At 39.6% G+C, this 24,866-nt stretch overlaps 1 protein-coding gene across 1 annotated transcript; it reads right to left on the bottom strand.

The window, feature by feature from the left end:
* LOC124121105 (filaggrin-2-like) lies at positions 1-24,376 on the bottom strand. The gene is made up of 6 exons (XM_046484086.2): positions 24,121-24,376; positions 15,801-17,205; positions 6,807-6,996; positions 4,389-4,558; positions 3,277-3,494; positions 1-2,739 (listed from the first exon to the last, which is right to left on the bottom strand). The coding sequence occupies exons 1-6, from the start codon at positions 24,137-24,139 to the stop codon at positions 2,483-2,485; spliced, it is 2,259 nt and encodes a 752-aa protein (XP_046340042.2). The 5' UTR covers positions 24,140-24,376; the 3' UTR covers positions 1-2,482.
* Positions 24,377-24,866: the final 490 nt, after the last annotated feature.

Raw genomic sequence — 24,866 nt, forward strand, 5'->3', positions numbered from 1 at the left:
TAATCGGGACGAACTGGGATTCAAACCCACAATCATAGGTTTCTGGCGTGCAAAAGGGACGCAACTCTGCACAGCATATAGGAGCACCTTAGATGACTGGGCCACCCGTGCCCCCTCATCAACTTAGTAGATAAACATGTGCTGTCAATTCGGCAATGTTATTGATCAACAGTCAGCGACAATTCTAGTTGTGGAACAGAAGCAACTTAAACCGACAAATGTTCCTTGAAATGTGAGTCTTGCTAAATATAGGATATATCTTTTGACAACTGAGACTTTCAACATCTAACAATCACACCTTCACGTGTTATAATTAGTCCAGAATCTTTTGAATCTTACAGAACACTTCACACTGAACGAATTATACTGCGACTTACGCCAGTTGTAACTCATACTTCAGCATAGACTTACACCAGTTGTAACTCTCATACTTCAGCATAGACTTACGCTAGTTGTAACTCTCATACTTCAGCAAGACTTACGCTAGTTGTAACTCTCATACTTCAGCATAGACTTACACTAGCCGTAACTCTCAAACTTGAGCAAGACTTACGCTAGTTGTAACTCTCACACTTCAGCATAGACTTACGCCAGTTGTAACTCTCATCCTTCAGCATAGACTTACACTAGTCGTAACTCTCATACTTCAGCATAGACTTACGCTAGTTGTAACTCTCATACTTCAGCATAGACTTATGCTAGTTGTAACTCTCATACTTCAGCATAGACTTACGCTAGTTGTAACTCTCATACTTCAGCATAGACTTACGCTAGTTGTAACTCTCATACTTCAGCATAGACTTACGCTAGTTGTAACTCTCAGACTTCAGCAAGACTTATGCTAGTTGTAACTCTCATACTTCAGCATAGACTTACGCTAGTTGTAACTCTCATACTTCAGCATAGACTTACACTAGTCGTAACTCTCATACTTCAGCATAGACTTACGCTAGTTGTAACTCTCATACTTCAGCATAGACTTACGCTAGTTGTAACTCTCATACTTCAGCATAGACTTACACCAGTTGTAACTCTCATACTTCAGCATAGACTTACGCTAGTTGTAACTCTCATACTTCAGCATAGACTTACGCTAGTTGTAACTCTCATACTTCAGCATAGACTTACGCTAGTTGTAACTCTCATACTTCAGCATAGACTTACACCAGTTGTAACTCTCATACTTCAGAATAGACTTACGCTAGTTGTAACTCTCATACTTCAGCATAGACTTACGCCAGTTGTAACTCTCATCCTTCAGCATAGACTTATGCTAGTTGTAACTCTCATACTTCAGCATAGACTTACGCCAGTTGTAACTCTCATACTTCAGCATAGACTTATGCTAGTTGTAACTCGCATACTTCAGCATAGACTTACGCTAGTCGTAACCCTCATACTTCAGCATAGACTTATGCTAGTTGTAACTCTCACACTTCAGCATCGACTTACACTAGTCATAACCCTCATACTTCAGCATAGGCTTACGCTAATCGTAACTCTCATACTTCAGCATAGACTTACGCTAGTTGTCACTCTCATACTTCAGCATAGACTTATGCTAGTTGTAACTCTCATATTTCAGCATAGACTTACGCTAGTTGTAACTCTCATACTTTGGCATAGACTTACGCTAGTTGTAACTCTCATACTTCAGCATAGACTTACGCTAGTTGTAACTCTCATACTTCAGCATAGACTTACGCTAGTTGTAACTCTCATACTTCAGCATAGACTTACACTCGTTAAATTTAACGGTGACAAGACAAAACAGGTAACTGACAAATTACCAAATATAGTGTTTTCCTACTCACTACTTATCACAATCATACAAGTAAAACTGTAAAAAACTTAAACGTTTCATTTAAACCACATCAACAGAAAATCTTATATCGACACATCATACAAAAAACTGAATCATTCAATCATTATTTTGCACAATATCAGTTATTATTTGTTGGCTTCAAATTTCTTACAGATCTTTTTTACTTTCAACCAAATGTTACACACATGGGCAAGCGCTCGTCTCTGGAGAACATTCACTTTTCAATTGAAATGGAATGCCGTTCTCTAATGGTAATGTTGTCACTGTTTGTTGTGAGCTAACGCAGTATTACCATGACAAGACCACATGAAAACAACCACATTGCTTGAACTGAACAATATGGTACAAACACAACTGAAATACATGACTAAAACGTATATGGCGCCAAGTCAAAACATAATTTAGAATTATAGCTGACTGCAAAAGTACATACTTTGATTTCACCAAAACGGGGCAGATTTCTGATGTTAATATAGGAAAGGGGCACAACTCTAGGTGACATATGAACTCTTCAGTCTGGAAGTCTGAATCGTCTGCAAGCCTTGACCTTCACAACAGTTCAGTGTTTGAATTTGTTTTTTTCAACCACAAATGAAAGCACTACTGACCAGGCATGTCTATAACACAGACATGCGACTGGACTATCCATCCAACCGGCTAGTAGGTGTCAGCACTGTCCGAGGAATTGCGCTGCGTTGCATGGTTAGTTTTGTGCCGTTTGCTGGCAACGTGTTGTGCAAACTGACTCTCCACATTCAAGGTGACGTTACAACACGAACAGTAAAATTTTCCACTCGGTGTGCGGTAATTTGAGAAGTCTTGACGGGGACGCTTTGGTCCCGATGGCTGGAAATTCCTTGCATTGTCATCAGATCCTTGCCAATTGCCTCCCCTGCCAAATGGCCTCTTGAATCCTGAAAAAGTAAATTTCAGTTGCACTGTTTACAGCTCTGATATTCAAATACATTTTGATTATATGATTATATAATATTAGTAAAATCTAAATACTTTTTACATTTGAAGCTAACCAAAACTTGAGCAGCCAAGCTGAGACATGTTCTAGCTGTTACACGACAGGCAGTAATGTGATAGGTGATATTCCATCAAGGTCAAATGACAAGGTCACATGACAGCGGCGATGGTCCATGTAAAAAGTGGGATTTGAGAGCGAAACAACTTTTCTCTTCACCCAAGACCATCGCTATGTGCTGTCCTTTATTGTCCTAAGGTAAGCAGCAAATTCATTAAGGAGTAATGAAGGATAAGTAAAAAAACATATTATATTTTTTTTAATATATATATATATATATATATATATATATATATATATATATATATATATATATATGATTTAATGATTGCTGTTGTACACCTGTTCTCCTTTATTGAATACAATACTGTAAACTTTATAAACATATAAAAATTAATAAACATGATAGACGATCACCTACCTCCTCCTCCTCTTTCCCCAGTGTTGGAGATTTCCACCCCCCTGCCCCTCCCAGCACTCCACCAGTCTCCAGCTACCCACCGCCCCCGCAGGGCTCCCCCCGTCCGCTGCTGAAGACGAAGCTTGTGTTTGTGTTTGGCCCCATTCAGATGCATGTTGAGCTGATCCTGTGACGTGACATGGACACAGCACATCACACACTCAAACTGAGTACCCTCACTGAAACAAACAACACCATGGCTGTCACACATGGAAATAGAAATTATTTTAAGACATAAAACTGGCATGGATAAGTGGGTGAGTGTGTGAGTATGGTTTAATGCCGCTCTAAGCAATATTCCATCAATATCACGGCGGGGGACACCAGAAAATGGGCTTCACACATTGTACCCATGTGGATTGTGGGGAATGGAACCCGGGTCTTTGGCGTGACGAGTGAATGCTTTAACCACTAGCCTCCCCACCGCCCCTGTCATGGATAACCACTTCTATCTTGTTTGTAGCATCGTTTCAGGGCCACACCTTACCCTTTACTTAACAATAGCAATATTACAGCTATATGATGGTGTGTCTGGACCCGACAATCCAGTGATTGACATTATTATTATTATTATTATACATTTTTATACCACAGGTATCCAGGTACAACTAAGTGCTCAAATGCAGTTCTATATCTTCCCCGACCAGTTTGCATTCCAGTTATCATTCTCAACTCCCTGGGGTTCATACAACCCAAGCTGCCTAGAGACGCAGGAAGGTTTTTACATCCACCTCACATATTGAGTACCCATTCCCTGCTGCACTGGATGTATATATACTGTACACTAGGGGTAGTGACAACACTGTCAAGACCTGTAAACATTGTTGGTCCCAAGGCTGAATTACAACCTGGTCAGTAGCGGGATACGATCTCAGCACCTAACGCTTGCAAGTCTGGTGCTTTTGACCACTTGCACACTGACCACCATGAGCATCAATCTACGTAATTGGGATACATTGACATGTATCAAACAAGCCAGCGAGTCTGACCACCCGACCCTGTTAGTCGCCTCTAATGTCAAGCATGGGTTACTGACAACTCGGAAAACACGTGAGAACATTTATGGTGCGTACCCCTTGACAACCGTGTCGCTAGGCAAGGAGATGGTGGTTGCTGATGCAAGTCTCACTTTCTTGGCATGATTCTTGCCTTGATAATGCTGGGTGGATTGTTTCACCGAGGTGAAGGACACGTCGCAGATCTTACAGTAAACTTCCTCATCCAGGGGCGTACTTTCACTCTTCTGCAGACATAGGGACAGGAATTAGACAATTACACACACAAGTATAATGAGGGGAAACAATCGGCTGGGTTAAACTCTGCTTCCCAAAGTATTTCTGTTATATCACAGTGTCGTAGGTTAGTGTTGGCAGACATGTCATGGAGTCCGGTCTATGGTGCATTGGATCCTATGACCATCAGATCCTGGCACGACAAAGGGACACAACTCTACAAAGCAGATTGCACCCCTTGCATTGCATGATAAAAATTAACAATTATCCAGATCCCCCTGATGGTCAATTCTGTCTCTGTCGCCGATAGTCAAGAGCGAAACACTGAAAATAGTACCTGAACCTTTCTATTTGCATAATAATCCGTTATTGACCCAAACGGACACAGTTATCCGTTTGCATGATCCTTCCAAGAAACATCATATCCTGAAACATGTTACCTTACCACTTGTTCTGGATGTTTGTGGCATATAATAAAGCAAGTTTAACTTTCAAGTGTGACATTGCATTGATATCTGAAAATGGAGTTTGATCATTTTGCCGATTGCCTCCGACCAATCTTCTATTATTTCAAATAATCCGAACACAACCAGACACTACAAACACAGCCAAGGAAGGTGATATACACATGATTCAAGATGCCACTATTCTATGCCATTAATGCTTGCATTCACAGTTTCAGTATACAGTAGACATGTCACGGTGTCAACATATGCAGGATGTACACACCCACAACACACTGTTTGTATCATGTAATTAGAGAGTGAGTGAGTGAGTGAGTGAGTAGGCTTTTACACAGCATTTAGCAATAGCCCTGGCGGGGACACCAGAAATGGGCTTCACATATTGTACCCAGGTGGAGATTCGAACCCGGGCCTTCGTGACGTTCGTGACGTTCATGACGAGCAAACGCTTTAACCACAAGGCTACGCCACTGTCCCCTCATAATTACAAAAAATTGGATAACCCTTACTTCAAAATTACTAATGCAGTCATAATCAATATTCATTCACTCATAAAAAAGATAACTGAATACATAATTTAACCTGCCAGAAATTCATGGTTTATGTGATAGTTTCTTGGCCTACTGTGAACGGGGTAAACTGGAAACAACACGTTGGGAATAACATCATCCAGGGCAGACACAAGCACAGACTCGTCATCTAGCCTGGACATACTTCCATCAATGTGACCAAATCAGCATACAAAACATACATAGCACTTCACTTCAGGCATCGGTACCAGTTAAAACAAGTAACAAACATCACATTAAACAATGATTTAATAACACATGTTGGAGAACTGCGTCCCATTCTGCAAATGGTTCATATCTCATCTGTCATAAGTCTATGACAGTGTATGGTAGGAGGTAGGATCATCCTAGCGCTAAGATAGCCTTGGGGAACGGGGCTCTGGGCCAAACTGATATCCAGGGTATGGCCACAGGCTCTTGTCGTTGCATGAATATTTCGAGATCAATTAATATCACGAGTGTCAGAAATGCACTATCCACTCTGCCCTTACACAAGGCCAGACACTGGTACAGCACTGCTCGCCTTGTACCGTTGTTCCTAAACTGAAATCGCGAATCAGGCACAAAAACTTCATATCTACCTTGTCAAGGGTGATTATTCTATTGATTCCAATACAAAACAGCTCCAAATTCTTTATTTTATCAACTGAAAGCTGTCGACTTGCCACTTTGAAACCAACTTGGCACAAATGGCCGACAGACCCGCACAGAATGGTTTGTGTCAGAAAGCAGCTCTGTAGGCTAAGCAGACAAATTTTCAGAAACTGCATGAGCTACCTGCAATTAACAATGGTAACTTAAAATATTGACCGATCAGAGGGCTACTTTCCAACACACCCATTCTGTGCGGGTCTGTTGGCCATTTGTGGCCACTTGGTTTCAAAGTGATGTAGAAATATTTAAGCAACGACACAAGGGCCTGTGAGCATGGTGAGTATGGCTGCTATTGTGGCAATGCTGGGATCATACACTCTAACGTTGTCCAAAGTTCCACCTTCAAAATGGTTAGGCATTTTCAGAAGACTGAGTGAGAAAGTGGAGTTTTCTGCATGTTTAGATGAGTTGGGGCACAAAACACCATGTGGGGAATCAAACTCAGGTCTTCGTCATGAAGAACTAACACCTTAACCACTAAACCATCCCATTCCCCAAGGACATCTCTCAGGACCATCTAAAACCCTGTGTCTAATGCTGAAACATCTCCCCATTTTGTCCTAATTAGCAACCTCTTTCTCCTTATCCTTGGCCCCAGCAGGACTGTCCGATGTTCCAGTCGCAGTGCCTCCAGCTGACGTATCTGCAGTTGTTGCTGACGTTGAGGAGGATGCGAGAAACATCCGCAACTTCTTCGCATGGTTCTTCCCCTCATAATGCTGCTGAGCCTGAGACGTGGCATTCAGGTTGACACTGCACAATCTGAAACAAGCATGGAAAATATTTATTTTAGGAAAACAAAACCAATCTAGATATAAATATATAGAAACGCAAGTTTAGCCAGCTCTAGCTGGCACTATTCCACATGAAATCAGCATCAGGAAAATTACTTTATTTAATTTTAGAGAAGTGTATTGTCATGTGTAATATAAGATTTCATAGACTATATGTTAGTCTAGGATGACCTGTGTGATGACCACAGGGTGAATGACCAGGGATGTATCTTGGCTCACAGGCCAATACTCAGCCCCAAGTCTACAGCCAATGTCAGCAGAAATTCCCAAGTGGGAAATGAAAAATTCCCAATTCATGTTAATATAGTTTTAATAATATATACTAATGTGATGGCTTGGTCAAGGTGATATGTATTTCACTGATAACAGGACCAATGAAGGAAAAGGTTACCTTTAAAAAGATCCAAATTTGGGAGAAAATAACTTTTTTCCCAGTTTGGCTTCCAAAATACACTTACCATATTCGATGTAATAAGCACCCCACTCTAATAAGCGCCCACGGCAATATTTGATAATACATTGGCTAGTGAACAATCCCCATTAGCATCCATTCCGATTGATCAATGTACACAAAATTTATATATTTGTATATTATACATATACTCAACAACAAAAGTTCTGTGACACCAATATTTTAGTGTATTTTTCCAACAAGTAAAGTTTGGTTTTCAATATTGTAGTACATGTATGGAATCAAGTCACAAAAACGCAACTGCTACAGAAAAGCATGCATTCCATGCAAAAGACGGCCATGCAGTGGGGACAAGTTCTATTCACTGACGAGTCTCGTTTTCACCTCACACACCACAGCGATGGACGGATTCGAGTGTACGGACGTTGAAGTGAAAGTTACGTTATCATTGTGTCATGGAAGAAGATCGGTTTGGGGGCGTCAGCGTTATGGTATGGTGTGGGATTACAGCAAAACAGAGGACCTGTGTGATAGTGATAGAGGGAAATCTCAATGGACAGCGCTACCGCGATGAGATCACCGGCCCCGTTGTTCTTCCGTTTTTGCATTGTCATAGCCCAGGCATTACGTTTCAACATGACATGCCCGGCCTCATATTGCTCGACTTGTTCAGGATTCTCTTCAACAAAACAAAGTGAATGTCATCCACTGGCCGGCTCGCTCCCCTGATCTCTCACCAATCGAGCACATGTGGGATGAGATGGATCGGCGCCTACGACATCAACCACGTGTTCCACAGACACTCCAGGAACTTCGAAACATTTTTAAATTGACATTTTGGCATGTTCATGTTTTTTTATGAGATCACGCATTTTCTGAAATCAGTATGGCAAATTAAACCATTTGAACACTTACAGGAGTCTTTTATCTATTGCAAACCGAAATTGTTTCAGATTTGGTAAAAAACATAACTTTGCATTAAATCTTATTCAATGTCACAGGAACTTTTGTTGTTCAGTATATGTTATATGCATCATTAATTATAGGAAAGTAAATTCTGGAAAAATATATCCGTCGTATATAAACATTTCAGGCAGTCAGCATAAACCATGAAATTTACAATCTTTCAACCCTGTTCTTTTTCACCAAACCAATATTCTAATTAGAGCCTCCTATTTCTAATTTTGAGAGCACCCTGAGCACTTATTACGTCGAATACGGTACCGGTAGTTTTGAACCTAAGATACATCCCTGACTGCATGGACTCGCCGTCATATAGCTGGAATATTGCTGAGTGCGGCGTAAAACAAAAAAACAAACCAAAAACCTGACTGCATGGTAATAATTAGTGTTGGAAATGGTTGTAAAATCATGATTGAAGACTGGCAACCAAGCCATCATCAAAGTTAATTGGTTAGTGTCATTTGCTGTTCAGTGTTCAGTAAAACTAGATCACACCTTACAAAGCAAACTTACTTTCTTCATCACTACATTCTTAAAGACAACAACACTGGCCTCGGTCCCCTTTCTCCCTTTTCTCTCAAGTACAAAGCAGTGAGTAAACTCAGTAAGAAACCAAACTATCTCAGAGTTGTACGGAAGCCTTCTGGGGCCATTTGGTTTTTTCCTTTTTTCTTGAAACTTCAAGATAATAACTTGAATTTTCAAGATGTTATGTTGAAATTTCAAGTTAGTACGTATCTTGAAATTTCAACTTAGTATCTTGAAATTTCCACATAACATCTTGAAATTTCAAGAAAAAAACCAATAAAACATATGGCCCTAAAAGGCTTCCGTACGGTTGAGAGAGGGAGCAAAATCATTTTTGTTTCACTGAAGGAAATTGTGAGAGATAATTTGTTTGGGGGACCTTCCAATCAATCTTTGAACACCACCAGTATTAATACAAGCTAATAGATCTCTAAGGCACTGTTTTTTGCTGACAGCCAAGTACTCATGCTGAAAGTTTTTAGAAGCCATATAGGATATTTTGTAGCCAGTAACCATGGCAACATGATGAAAATGACTAAAAATAAACAACCATTGAAAACATTATGGATAACAACTTCTGGTTTATTGCAAAGAGCGACGTTTCGATGTAGATACTTACATCACTATCAAGGATGGAATAGGCACAACCAATTGATGAGAACTATATATATATATGATATGTTGGGATAGCAGCAGAATAACAGTAACAACAACATGTATTGGATAACAAATAGGTTTATCCTCACTGATCATAGCACACATAATTGGATGAAGCCAGAAGTACAGAAAGTATAATTAGATGAAGCCAGAAGTACAGAAAGGATAATTAGATGAAGCCAGAAGTACAGAAAGGATAATTAGATGAAGCCAGAAGTACAGAAAGCATAATTAGATGAAGCCAGAAGTACAGAAAGGATAATTAGATGAAGCCAGAAGTACAGAAAGGATAATTAGATGAAGCCAGAAGTACAGAAAGCATAATTAGATGAAGCCAGAAGTACAGAAAGGATAATTAGATGAAGCCAGAAGTACAGAAAGCATAATTAGATGAAGCCAGAAGTACAGAAAGGATAATTAGATAAAGCCAGAAGTACAGAAAGGATAATTAGATGAAGCCAGAAGTACAGAAAGGATAATTAGATGAAGCCAGAAGTAAAGAAAGGATAATTAGATGAAGCCAGAAGTACAGAAAGGATAATTAGATGAAGCCAGAAGTACAGAAAGCATAATTAGATGAAGCCAGAAGTACAGAAAGGATAATTAGATGAAGCCAGAAGTACAGAAAGGATAATTAGATGAAGCCAGAAGTACAGAAAGCATAATTAGATGAAGCCAGAAGTACAGAAAGGATAATTAGATGAAGCCAGAAGTACAGAAAGGATAATTAGATGAAGCCAGAAGTACAGAAAGGATAATAAGATGAAGCCAGAAGTACAGAAAGCATAATTAGATGAAGCCAGAAGTACAGAAAGGATAATTAGATGAAGCCAGAAGTACAGAAAGGATAATTAGATGAAGCCAGAAGTACAGAAAGCATAATTAGATGAAGCCAGAAGTACAGAAAGGATAATTAGATGAAGCCAGAAGTACAGAAAGGATAATTAGATGAAGCCAGAAGTACAGAAAGCATAATTAGATGAAGCCAGAAGTACAGAAAGGATAATTAGATGAAGCCAGAAGTACAGAAAGGATAATTAGATGAAGCCAGAAGTACAGAAAGCATAATTAGATGAAGCCAGAAGTACAGAAAGGATAATTAGATGAAGCCAGAAGTACAGAAAGGATAATTAGATGAAGCCAGAAGTACAGAAAGGATAATTAAATGAAGCCAGAAGTACAGAAAGGATAATTAGATGAAGCCAGAAGTACAGAAAGGATAATTAGATGAAGCCAGAAGTACAGAAAGCATAATTAGATGAAGCAAGAAGTACAGAAAGCATAATTAGATGAAGCCAGAAGTACAGAAAGCATAATAAGATGAAGCCAGAAGTACAGAAAGCATAATTAGATGAAGCCAGAAGTACAGAAAGCATAAAGGATAAAGGTGTTGTTTCAATCTTGATTGGATACTAATTAAAAGTGTATTAATAACTATTATTATGTTATAATATCTTTATAAGCATATCATGCCTACATAACCATGACAACAAAAGGAAAACGATGACTGTATCACCATGATAACTGGTGATAACTTGGCATGTTATCATGGTTATCTGAAAAGGTAACACAGGTGCATGAAATAGGGTTTGCAGGATCTTGACAACAACGTTAAGTTGTAACTCTTGGTGAGCACCAGGGATGCGAAAACCGGTCTGTTCACCGGTCATGTCCGGTTATGACTGAAAAATGTCCGATATTGAAAAGCACAAACCAGACATTTCCAAATTTGCCAACCGGACATTTTCGAGAAAGTACTGGCTGGACATTACAGTTTGAGGCCAGATATCATAAGAAATGATATGAAATAAAGAGGTGCAGCCAGACTGACGTGTGTTTGTTGTTGGTAAGTGTGTGTATACACGACTTGCAAGGGTGACCGAGTGCTATCAGTCAACATCATATTATGTGCAGTAAAAAACTACATCATATTTCTTCAGGGAATTCAGGTGATAACAAACTTCAATTGGTCAAAAAAATGTGAGACTTGAGATAAAATATCAGTAGGCATTCATGAGGATTTACCATTTAAATTATATTTCCAGTATTTATAGGCATTGTTTAATATGCAGAAATTAAGATTACCATGCATATTTTCTCGTAAACTAAGCCGGAAAATGGAATCATGTGCACACACACTTTCTACCATTCTACCGTTTATTCCTTTAAAAAATACACAATAATATAACTTCAAAGAATATTGATACATTGAAAGAACTGTATTTGAACTATTATCATGATTATTTTTACACACTGTCAACTCACTAAACTGTAATGTGCTACACAGCTACACACTGTCAACTCACCAAACTGTAAAGAGCTACACACTGTCAACTCACCAAACTGTAATAAGTTACACAGTGTCAACTCACTAAACTGTAATGTGCTACACAGCTACACACTGTCAACTCACTAAACTGTAATGTGCTACACAGCTACACACTGTCAACTCACTCAACTGTAATGTGCTACAAAGTCAAGTCACTAAACCTTAATGTGCTACACACGGTCAACTCACTAAACTGTAATGTGCTTCATACTGTCAACTCACTAAACTGTAATGTGCTACACTGTCAACTCACTAAACTGTAATGTGCTACACACTGTCAACTCACCAAACTGTAATGTGCTACACACTGTCAACTCACTAAACTATAATGTGCTACACACTGTCAACTCACTAAACTGTAATGTGCTACACAGTGTCAACTCACTAAACTGTAACGTGCTACACACAGTCAACTCACTAAACTATAATGTGCTACACACTGTCAACTCACTAAACTGTAATGTGCTACACAGTGTCAACTCACTAAACTGTAATGTGCTACACACTGTCAACTCACTAAACTGTAATGTGCTACACACTGTCAACTCACTAAACTGTAACGTGCTACACACAGTCAACTCACTAAACTGTAATGTGCTACACAGCTACACACAGTCAACTCACTAAACTGTAATGTGCTACACACTGTCAACTCACCAAACTGTAATGTGCTACACAGCTACTCAGTCAACTCACTAAACTGTAATGTGCTACACACTGTCAACTCACCAAGCTGTAATGTGCTACACACTGTCAACTCACTAAACTGTAACGTGCTACACACTGTCAACTCACTAAACTATAATGTGCTACACAGCTACACACAGTCAACTCACTAAACTGTAATGTGCTACACACTGTCAACTCACTAAACTGTAACGTGCTACACACAGTCAACTCACTAAACTGTAATGTGCTACACAGCTACACACAGTCAACTCACTAAACTGTAATGTGCTACACACTGTCAACTCACCAAACTGTAATGTGCTACACACTGTCAACTCACTAAACTGTAACGTGCTACACACTGTCAACTCACTAAACTATAATGTGCTACACACTGTCAACTCACTAAACTGTAATGTGCTACACAGTGTCAACTCACTAAACTGTAATGTGCTACACACTGTCAACTCACTAAACTGTAATGTGCTACACACTGTCAACTCACTAAACTGTAATGTGCTACACACTGTCAACTCACTAAACTGTAACGTGCTACACACTGTCAACTCACTAAACTATAATGTGCTACACACTGTCAACTCACTAAACTGTAATGTGCTACATACTGTCAACTCACTAAACTGAAATGAGCTACACACAGTCAACTCACTAAACTGAAATGTTCTACACACGGTCAACTCAATAAACTATAATGTGCTACACAGCTACACAGTGTCAACTCACTAAACTGTAATGTACTACACAGCTACACAGCTACACACTGGCAACTCACTAAACTGTAATGTGCTACACAGCTACACACTGTCAAATCACCAAACTGTAATGTGCTACACACTGTCAACTCACTAAACTGTAATTTGCTACACAGTTACACACTGTCAACTCACTAAACTGTAATGTGCTACACACTGTCAACTCACTAAACTGTAATGTGCTACACAGCTACACAGTCAACTCACCAAACTGTAATGTGCAATACACTGTCAACTCACTAAACTGTAATGTGCTACACAGCTACACACTGTCAACTCACTAAACTGTAATGTGCTACACAGCTACACACAGCAGGGTTAGAAATTGGCACTAGTCCTATAGTCCTTGCCAAACTGCCCAATAGTAAAGGTATCCTAAGGACTAGTAGAATTTTGACATTTTTTAAAGGTTTTACTATATGCTTTCATTATAAGGACTAGTGGACTGAAACTGTTAGTTTCTACCACTGCTGTGACAGTCAACTCACTAAACTGTAATGTGATACACACTGTCAACTCACCAAACTGTAATGTGCTACACACTGTCAACTCACTAAACTGTAATGTGCTACACAGCTACACAGTCAACTCACCAAACTGTAATGTGCTACACAGCTACACAGTCAACTCCCCAAACTGTAATGTGCTACACACTGTCAACTCACTAAACTGTTATGGGCTACACAGCTACACACAGTCAACTCACTAAACTGTAATGTGCTACACAGCTATACAGTGTCAACTCATTAAACTGTCATGTGGTACACAGCTACACACAGTCAACTCACTAAACTGTAATGTGATACACACTGTCAACTCACTAAACTGTAATGTGCTACACAGCTACACACTGTCAACTCACTAAACTGTAATGTGCTACACAGCTACACACTGTCAACTCACTAAACTGTAACATGCTACATACTGTCAACTCACTTAACTGTAATGTGCTACACAGCTACACACAGTCAACTCACTAAACTGTAATGTGCTACACAGCTACACAGTGTCAACTCACTTAACTGTAATGTGCTACACAGCTACACACAGTCAACTCACTAAACTGTAATGTGCTACATACTGTCAACTCACTTAACTGTAATGTGCTACACAGCTACACACAGTCAACTCACTAAACTGTAATGTGCTACACAGCTACACACTGTCAACTCACTAAACTGTAATGTACTACACAGCTACACACTGTCAACTCACTAAACTGTAACATGCTACATACTGTCAACTCACTTAACTGTAATGTGCTACACAGCTACACACAGTCAACTCACCAAACCGTAATGTGATGAACATCTACACACAGTCAACTCACTAAACTGTTATGTTTTACACAGCTTCACACTGTCAACTCACTTAACTGTAACATGCTATATACTGTCAACTCACTTAACTGTAATGTGCTACACAGCTACACACAGTCAACTCACTAAACTGTAATGTGCTACACACGGTCAACTCACTTAACTGTAATGTGCTACACAGCTACACACTGTCAACTCACCAAACTGTAATGTACTACACACAGTCAACTCACTAAAGTGTAATGTGCTACACAGCTACACACTGTCAACTCACTAAACTGTAACATGCTACATACTGTCAACTCACTTAACTGTAATGTGCTACACAGCTACACACAGTCAACTCACTAAACTGTAGTGTGCTACACATGGTCAACTCACCAAACTGTAATGTGCTACACACGGTCAACTCACTAAACTGTAATGTGCTACACAGCTACACACTGTCAACTCACTAAACTGTAATGTGCTACACACAGTCAACTCACTAAACCGTAATGTGATGAACATCTACACAAGGTCAACTCACTAAACTGTAATGTGCTACACAGTGTCAACTCACTAAACCGTAATGTGATGAACAGCTACACACAGTCAACTCACTAAACTGTAATGTGCTACACAGCTACACACAGTCAACTCACTAAACTGTAATGTGCTACACAGCTACACACAGTCAACTCACTAAACTGTAATGTGCTACACAGCTACACAGTGTCAACTCACTAAACCGTAATGTGATGAACAGCTACACACAGTCAACTCACTAAACTGTAATGTGCTACACAGCTACACACTGTCAACTCACTAAACTGTAATGTGCTACACAGCTACACACTGTCAACTCACTAAACCGTAATGTGATGAACATCTGCACACAGTCAACTCACTAAACTGTTATGTGCTACACAGCTACACACTGTCAACTCACTAAACCGTAATGTGATGAACAGCTACACACAGTCAACTCACTAAACTGTAATGTGCTACACAGCCAACACAGTCAACTAACTAAACTGTAGTGTGCTACACATTCATACTTCAAAATGTACTTTGCTACAAAGCTACACACAATCATCTATCGCTTCATTGACAACAATATTGTGATAAAAAGTTGCTTACCTGCAATAAAGGGGTTGCATGAGATCCCGTAGCTTAGCTTCTACCTCTGGGCTCAGAAGCTGGTCTCCGACACCTGTCACTGCTGATGTCGGGATCACATATGTTGATGTCGCAGCCACCAGTGGGTCTGCCGATGTCTTTCCAGCAACCTCAACCGGCACCACATCATCAGTTGACACAACAGGTTGCTGTTCTTCTTTCACAAACTTAGGAACATTTTCCTTCCCAGCTGGGAGGATTGATTTGGGTTTCACATCCGAATACTTTGCCATGATTTCCTCAGAGTTCTGTTGAATATTCTTTTCGCGAGTCTGGGGATGGGAATATCCTCCGTGGGTGCTCACACAAATCTGGTTCACAAATCTCCCCCCTCTATTTCCACGACCACTGAAAACTCTGGGCGGGTCAGACTGACCTTGACCTTGCGAAAACGAGGCACTAAGTCCTGATGCCCCTCTTCCTCCTCGTGTTGGACCCTGACCACGTGTTGAATAATGGTCAATACCAGATCTCCCACGTGTAGTTCGGTCATACGACTGACCCCGACCGGAAGTGTCAGGGTAACGGGAAGGTGTGTTATTGCTCCCATAATTCCCTGTTCTTTGAGTATGTTGCACATGGGATGGAGGTGGTGGAGGAGGGGGCTGGGTGTCAAACTTGTAACTAGAGTAATCTCCCCCTGTGCTACTCTGCGGGCCATTCTGTTTTCTCTGGTTGAACAGGTTCTGTCCAAACTGGTTGCCATACTGACCCCCATTCTGTCCATAATTATTACTTATGCCAGAATTCTGACTATACCCAGAACTAGAAACAGAATTTGAAGCAACAGATGTCTGATAACTGCCTGAATTTTGATAGCTACTTGTCTGTCCATATGCAGTACCGCCGTTATATCCAGCCGACTTTTGTCCCTGACTGTAACCAGGGTTTGTTGTAGTACTCTGGCCATAGCCAGTAACACTATTCTGGTTAAAGTCCTTGGTGGCAGGCGCTGGGGTATACGAGCTGTAATTCCCTGTCTGCGAGTATCTTGCTGTGTTATCTGCAGGGAAGCTGTTCTGTGTGAAACTCGAACTATAAGCAGAACTTGTAGTAGAGTCAGTCCCATTGCTCACATATTGCCCATAGGTACTGCCTGGCGTAGAGTTTTGTCCGTATTGGTTATCATTAGCATTTTGAGCACTATATTGACCAGTAAACTGGTTGTTATTTTGATTATATCCCGGTGTGTATTGCCCACTTGAGTTGAAGTCATTGTTCTGTCCATAAGTTTGGTACTGATTGTTTTGGTCATATGATTGTCCATACTGGTTGTTGTTACACTGCTCTTGATACTGGGTCCCTTGTGTGTAGCCCTGCTGGTTGTAGTCATAGTTCTGGTTGTACTGGTAGCTGTCATAGTAACCTACAACACAAGCATTGCAAACCTGGAATACACCACTCTCCATAATAATCATAGGGCAGTAATATGCACACGACATGCCACCAAATGTAGGCATGGTCACATATGACATGTCAAGGAGATGGCATCATATGAAGCACCATATTCTTCTCCTGATCTCTGAAAACAAACTTAACTCATTGTGTATATTTTACTATGCACACCTCTTTTTAATTTTCTAAATGCCCCGGCAAATTTTTTAAAGCAAAAATAGTAAGTTATATGTTTGTCATACACTTATGAACATCAGTTTCGCGGTCATGTAAAAAGTCATATATCATGTAAACTTCAAATTAAAAAATCATTCAAATATGTCTGACTAACCCTTACTTGTCTACACACAAAATCTAGGTTTAAGTACCATACAACATCACTAATCCCTTTGTTATGTGTAATTTATCACACTTTCTTTGGCCTGACTTCTTCAAGCTGTTTGCACTTCAAGATTATGTGCACATTTTCCTGTTACGTTTTACAGCAATGCGTCATTTATTGATGCGACACTGCAGCAGACCGGTCTATGTTTCAACTTTGACAAGTTTATTGGGCCAGGGTGCAACCTGGTTTTGTTTGGTGCAACCTGGTTTTGTTTGGTGCAACCTGGTTTTGACTGGTGCAACCTGGTTTTGACTGGTGCAACCTGGTTTTGTTTGGTGCAACCTGGTTTTCATGTCAACATGCACCTAGTGCAGGTTAAATTAAGTTCATTACATCGAGCCCTGGGCACCGTTCCACAAAGCGATCTTAGCGCTACGACTATCGTAAGCCAGTGTTAAAGTATGGGAGTTACGATCACCTCAGCGCTAAGATGGCTTTGTGGAACGGGGCCCTGATGTGTGATTCACACGAAGCATAAACATATGGTATGGATGTAGTGTATTTTAGCAAGTAATGATAACATCAATGAATAAATATTGCCTTACACAGTTTCAGCAACTGTACAGCTGTTCATGGCAACAATACAGAAAGGGAACCCAAAGCTGTTCTCTTTATTTGTAGGTTACTTGGGACATGTGTTGAGGCAAGTGAGATGAAAATCTAATAATTTATTTATTGCGACTTTAATGGTGTTCTGATTAATCTATTTCATGTGTGGATTAAATAGATAAACAGATCAATCAACTGATAAGGATTACTGCATTAATCTTTTATGACCCTACTGTTTATATGAGGAAGTATTGTTACATTGTCTCTCGACAAACTTCATATCATAGCAGATGCTAAAACAGCCAGCCAAAGAACAATGATCAGTTATCAGTTGACATCCGTCTTTTGGCTCAGAGTAAATATCAATCCTGAATTATCGCTATGGGGTGGCTCCTACAGGTAACTCACCTGCTGTTGTGCATGATACCTCACACATTGTGTTAAACATTGTGCCAAATGGCTCTGTAGCTCACCTGAATAGTTCTGGAATATTTACAACATTACCATAATTAGGTTTAAAACTGCACTTAACAAGGTTGCAGGGTAAATATAAATATACAAACTGAAAAACCTAATTTTAGATACAGAAACACAGTAGGAATATTTCATTACCATTAGGGCTGCAACGAATACACTATTAGGCGAATATGATTTGTATCATGAATATAGGGTAATGAATATGAATATTGATTCACGAATACAATAACAAGTCAGCAGTTGACGTGTATTTATGATATTCAGAGAAATAATAACAAAATAAATATTTGACATGGTTTGTTAATTATTAATTTATTATACATTCATATACTGCACTTATCCAGGTACTAGTATCTGCTCAAATGTGACAATGACTAGTGACTAAAATACTGTCAAATTAAATATACTCACACGCAAAAGAAACGCAAGTCGAGTATGCAGTATACATGTTATTTATTTTCAACAGTAAAGACAAGAAATACTAATAGGGCAAGATTGACAAAAATTTGACTGAAGACAGTTTAATGCATTAAAAGGCAGATGACATTATTGTTTTTTTCAAATGTTAAGGGCTTACACAGTTTCGGGTCAATACCTGATGTGACCACCATTAGCATTGATCACTGCCACACATCTCTTGTACATTAAGTGGATCAGACGATTTGTGAAGGCCCTAGGGATCCTCCTGCACACATCCAGAGCACCTGCGCGTAGTTCGTCGGCAGTTGTAGCGACTGGGTGCAAATTGTGAACCTCATCACACAAGTCTTCGATGGGGTTCAGATCAGGCCTGAGGGCTGGCCACGGTAGAACACGGATGTTGTGTTGTTGCAGAAAGGCCATGGTAGCTCTGGCAACATGGGGACGAGCGTTGTCCTGCTGGAAAATGTGTTGTTGATGTTGTGCAAAAAATGGAACAACATGGGGTCTGATCACTTGGTCGATATACCGCTGAGCAGTCCCCGACCTTGACAAACATTCAGAAAGCACATGGGTCCAAATCTTGCATTAAGTCCAATCCCTGCCCATATCATGACACTAGGTCCACCCCATGGATCCCTTTCCACAATGTTTCTGTCAGCGAAACGATCACCTCGAAGCCGCCAAATTCTGACTCTTACGTCTGCATGGGAGACACAAAAGCGACTTTCATCAGAGAAGGTGACACGCCTCCACTCACGATGACGCCAATTGTGATGACCCTGTGCCCACTGAAGTCATGCTTGTCGATGCCGTGGTTGGAGAACAGGACGACGTGCTGGTCGGCGACATCTGAGGTTGTTGGAACGGAGACGTCGGATCACAGTGTCCCGGCTAATGTGTCGATTATGTGTTCCTATGGTCTGTCGAGCACTTTCACTTGCAGTTAGGAACGGATGTCGCTGTTGTTGACGGGTAATCTGCCGATCTTGTCGAGGTGTGGTGACCCTAGGACGACCGCCCCGAGGAAGGTCATCTGTGGTCTGTGTAGCATTGTATCGATGCAGGAGATGGTAAATTGTGGTTATGTTAACGTTGAAATGACGGGCAACATCTTGGACAGACTCTCCAGCTTCCAAACGTCTGATAGCCTGGTTTCTCTGAATTTGAGTTAGGCGTGGCATTGACGAAGGAGTGGTAGGTCCAAGAATCGGCCAGAGTTTTAAACCCACTACAGTTTGTGACAGTTCGTGCATTTTTGATTTCGCGAGAAATGGGTGCATGATACCCACATATTCATTGAAATGGTGCGTTTTGGCGATTCGTTTTTTATGTTGCGTTTTTACTTGGGGCTTCCAAAATGCAACCAAAAATATTGATAACACCATCAGGCTTCACTAAATGCTAAAACTTCATCAATTTATGGTTCCGTGTTTGTTACCTATTTGCTTAAAACCACTTGCGTTTCTTTTGGGTGTGAGTATATAAAAGAGTGTTGTCTTTGAAAAAATCTATGCATATAATATGTTCTTATGGATATTTTAAGGGACAGGATATGTAAATGCATGTGACTGCATATTCATAAATATTCGATTCTAGTGGCACGAATAACGAATTGAATTCATGAATGGATCCGGTTCGATTCACCGAATACGTGAGTTAATTGTAACAGCCCTAATTACCATTACACTCAACCTGTGAAGATTCAGGGTAGAACAGATCTTCAGCAACCCATGCTTGCCGTAAAAGGCGACTATGCTTGTCGTAAGAGGTGAATAATGGGATCAGGTGGTCAGGCTTGCTGACTTGGTTGATGCATGTCATTGTATCCCAATTGCGTGTATCGATGTTCATGATGTAAATTACTGAATTGTCTGCTCCAGATTCGATTATTTACAGACCGCTGTCACATAGCTGGAATATTGCTGAGTGCGGCGTCAAACAACAAACAAAACAACACAAAAACAAAACATCACCCATAGCCATGATAACAGGGTAAATAAGAAAATTGTTATGTAGTAAATTTGTAGCACAGGTAGGATATATTTCCTCTGATGGACTGATAACTACTGATATCTTATCAAGGGGTGGAGTCTCTGATATACTGTTTAAGAAGCGAAGGAACAAAACAACATGTACCTGTCGTTGTTTCCTATTCAAGTTAGCAATACTCACTTGAGCAATATGTCCATCTTTGTTAAAATATACAAAAATAGTGTTACAACACTAGGCCTGGGACGGACGAGTCCAAATGTACTACCCGGGGTACCAAACCCACAATTACCCAACCCTACCCGGGTACCCACTGTAGGACTCATGAGTTGGGGAAAAAATGTCTGATTGGGACTTGTTTTACCGCAGCAATGGCAAAAACTATTTTGACACATGTATCAAACAATCAGATCATGTGTACACTGAAGTTGACTGAAGCTGTATCTTTGCTCAAACATATACAAGTCAAAAGGAATGTGTGCATCATCAGAAAGAAATGAGAGCATTAGCGACTTGTAGTATAACCATTGAGCTATACCTAGTTTTTGTCATTAAACAATATATCATGTATCTAACCACGGGTCTGGATAGTGCAGTGGGTACCTGGGTCCTACTCAGGACCAACCCGACCTGAGTTACCCATCCCAGCCCTACACAGCACTGTAGCTGGCCTGGATATGTAGCCAACAATATAAAATGTCATCAAAGACTTCCACGTAGCAAAATTTGTAACTAACTTCTTTAATCTGCAAGATTTAATGAACTCGTTTATGACATGTTGCAAGACACAGCAGATGAATTTACTTAACAAACTCTCAGCCCTTCTGAGGAGATAATTTTTCCACATTTACAAATGCTGTACAAGTTTTCCAATTGGTTCACTAGAAAATGATCAAATCAAAATATAATGTCAAAAGAACAGCTTCCACAGTCTGGCAAGTTGAAAGAATATGTTTACAGAGACAAAAATGCACATCGAGAGAATGTAAGAGGATAACATTGCACTTTGAGCAGTGATCATTAATATAGCTGATGTGATAACTCAGCCTTTGATTAATTGTTATGTTAATTTCCTATTCAGCTGGCTGGGTTTAGGTTGTAAAGAAAAGTATTTCCTGTTTGGATCATCATGTGCTGTTGTGAACAGGGGACCATGGACGTGTTTAAACTATTCAATGAAATACAATATTTAAGTAACCAAGAAGTAAGGCACAACTAACTGAACCAATTATTTGTCTATTTGTGTGAAGATATTAGTATATTTCAAAGAATTTTCTGCATTGTATTGCAGTCAATCTACCCGCCAGCTTTACTTTACAACTTGTTGCAACGCGCTCTTCAACTTATAACTGTATGGGACTATGAACTAGAATAAATTCGATGAAGAGTGATTAGACATCTTTATTTCCTCAAAACCCACAATCGATGTATTTGAAATGCAGTTACCGTATTCAACGTAATAAGCGCCCCGCTCCAATAAGCGCCCACGGCGATATTTCCTAATATATTGGCTAGTAAACAATCCCAATCAGCACCCCTTCCGATTGATCAATGTACACAAGACTTTTTTTATTCGTGTATAATACGCACTCGTGTGTTATATCACCCTTAATAATGGGCAATTAAATTCTTAAAAAATATAACTGTCGTATGTAAACACTTCAGGCTGTTAGCATAAACCACGAAATTTACGATCTTTCAACTCAAAATAATATTCTAATAAGCGCCCCCTATTTCTAATTGTGAGAGCGCCCAGGGCGCTTACTACGTTGAATACGGTATGTATGGTATGTAAAACAACATATAATCATCAAAATACACGTCTTAGTTGTTGAATGGAATCTTAAGTGTGTCACCCCTGGAATTATTTTCATGTGTGATTTAAAAACATCAAAAACCGTTGACATACTTGCCCTTTGATATCATATATTGGTTAAAGAACAATATTATTGTTTATATTATTATGTATCATGGTTATGTAGGGCCACAAAGTAAACGTGAAAAATAATTGGCGTCACATGCTGGGATTTGAACCATAGACTTTCTGGAATGACTCCACATCCTGCAAAATCTACAAACCTCTCAACATCCACAACCTTCTAGCATTTATTTCAGCCATAATTGCATGATTATTTGCAAGTATATACATATGTATCTATATCTGCCTATCAGGACTTTTGCTAAGTTTGTACTGCATCTATATTACTACTCTGTATCATCATGATTACTGCAGTATAAAATATTTCTCAGAAGTGAGTGACATCTGTTGGGAATTTACAAGATCAACACATGCAATTTATCAAATACAAAGTTGTCTTATTGTCTCAAGGAATTATGACCACCCTCATTCTGATTTCTGGAAATTTACAAATAACATAAAAAAAATTACTTTCAATATTACTTTTTACAAGTTTTACATATTTGGGAACAGGGCATTGCGAAACAGGGCATGTAATATCCAGCATTAGAAATTGGCACTAGTCCCATAGTCCTTGCCAAACTGACCAATAGTTAAGGTATTATAAGGACTAGTAGAAATTTGCCATTTTTAAGGGTTTTGCTATATGTTATCTATAAGGACTAGTGGAATAAAAATGTTAGTTTCTACCACTGAATATCTCTCCAATTCATCACTTTGATATGTGTGCAGGGGAACTGTTTTCAGGTGACCCATCAAATCTCCTCCCTACCACCCATACAACAATATAGTGTCCACTGCAACTGAAATTCGTGTTGTTGCTGAGACAGTCTATAGGCACGTAACTTACGGGTTAGGAGACTGAAATCAAGTCTATAGTTTCTAAACAATCTCGACATATATTGGAACTTGCATAAATTATCACAGTTCACACATAAATGCAAACATCAATCAGAGCGAAACATATTTATCGATTAATGGAACTGACAACGTTTAACAAAGCGAATGTTTGAGTCGAGTAGCAGACGGAAAATTCCACTTTTTTGTGAATAAACACGGGACATGTGCCGGCGTCTCGTTCATGTTTTTGGTCAAAACAAACAATTTCCAAACATAAGCCAGGTATATTTGACGAGCATACCAACCTTGATATCCTGAACTCATTGTCAGTAATTATACTAATTTCAAGAGGAAACCACAGGCTGCACAAATTGTAGAATCTTCTGCTGTTTATCGCAAACGTGAATGTCAAAGTGATCCGCCATACCAACTACTAAGGAGCGAATGCAAGCATAGCTCATGATTTGAAAAAAAAGAGCTCAACCATTTGTTCCAACTCATGAGTGCATCTGCGTTCTAAATGTTAAATTTGATTATATAACTATTCTAAAATGGGATGTGTCCTGAAATTTAAAACATTTTTTCTGTCTGGGTGTTAAGCCCGTGACCTACTTTAGATACCGGTGTTATACTTCTTTGTTACTCATGAAATAAAGTAATCTGATTTCTAAAAAAAATGAGAGTGTGTTTGATGTGTGATTTGATGTCTTATCACGTAAAGTACACGTGATATAGAGTTGCTGTAGTATTTTGTTTTTTAACAAAACATGACCTGAAATGTAATGTTTACGTGAAGGCTGTGACATTAACACATTGTCCCTGTATGCAATTACGGTAATAAGCTTATTGCTGGTGAGTGAGGTCTATGGTCAGAGTTGTTTCAGTCGTATAGCGATTGTAGTTAGAATCACTTCACTTCTTTTCACATAGAGCTAAATGTTGTTTGAATTGCCTGATCTACTTGTTTTGGTTTTCGATCTCATATTTCAGTTGTCCGTTACTGGTCCGTTTTTGACCATATATATGGGCTGGTATGACCAACACGGCAGGG

This window comes from Haliotis rufescens, unplaced genomic scaffold (assembly GCF_023055435.1).
Source record: "Haliotis rufescens isolate VD_foot unplaced genomic scaffold, xgHalRufe1.0.p SCAF_42, whole genome shotgun sequence".
Classification (NCBI taxonomy): Eukaryota; Metazoa; Mollusca; class Gastropoda; order Lepetellida; family Haliotidae; genus Haliotis; species Haliotis rufescens.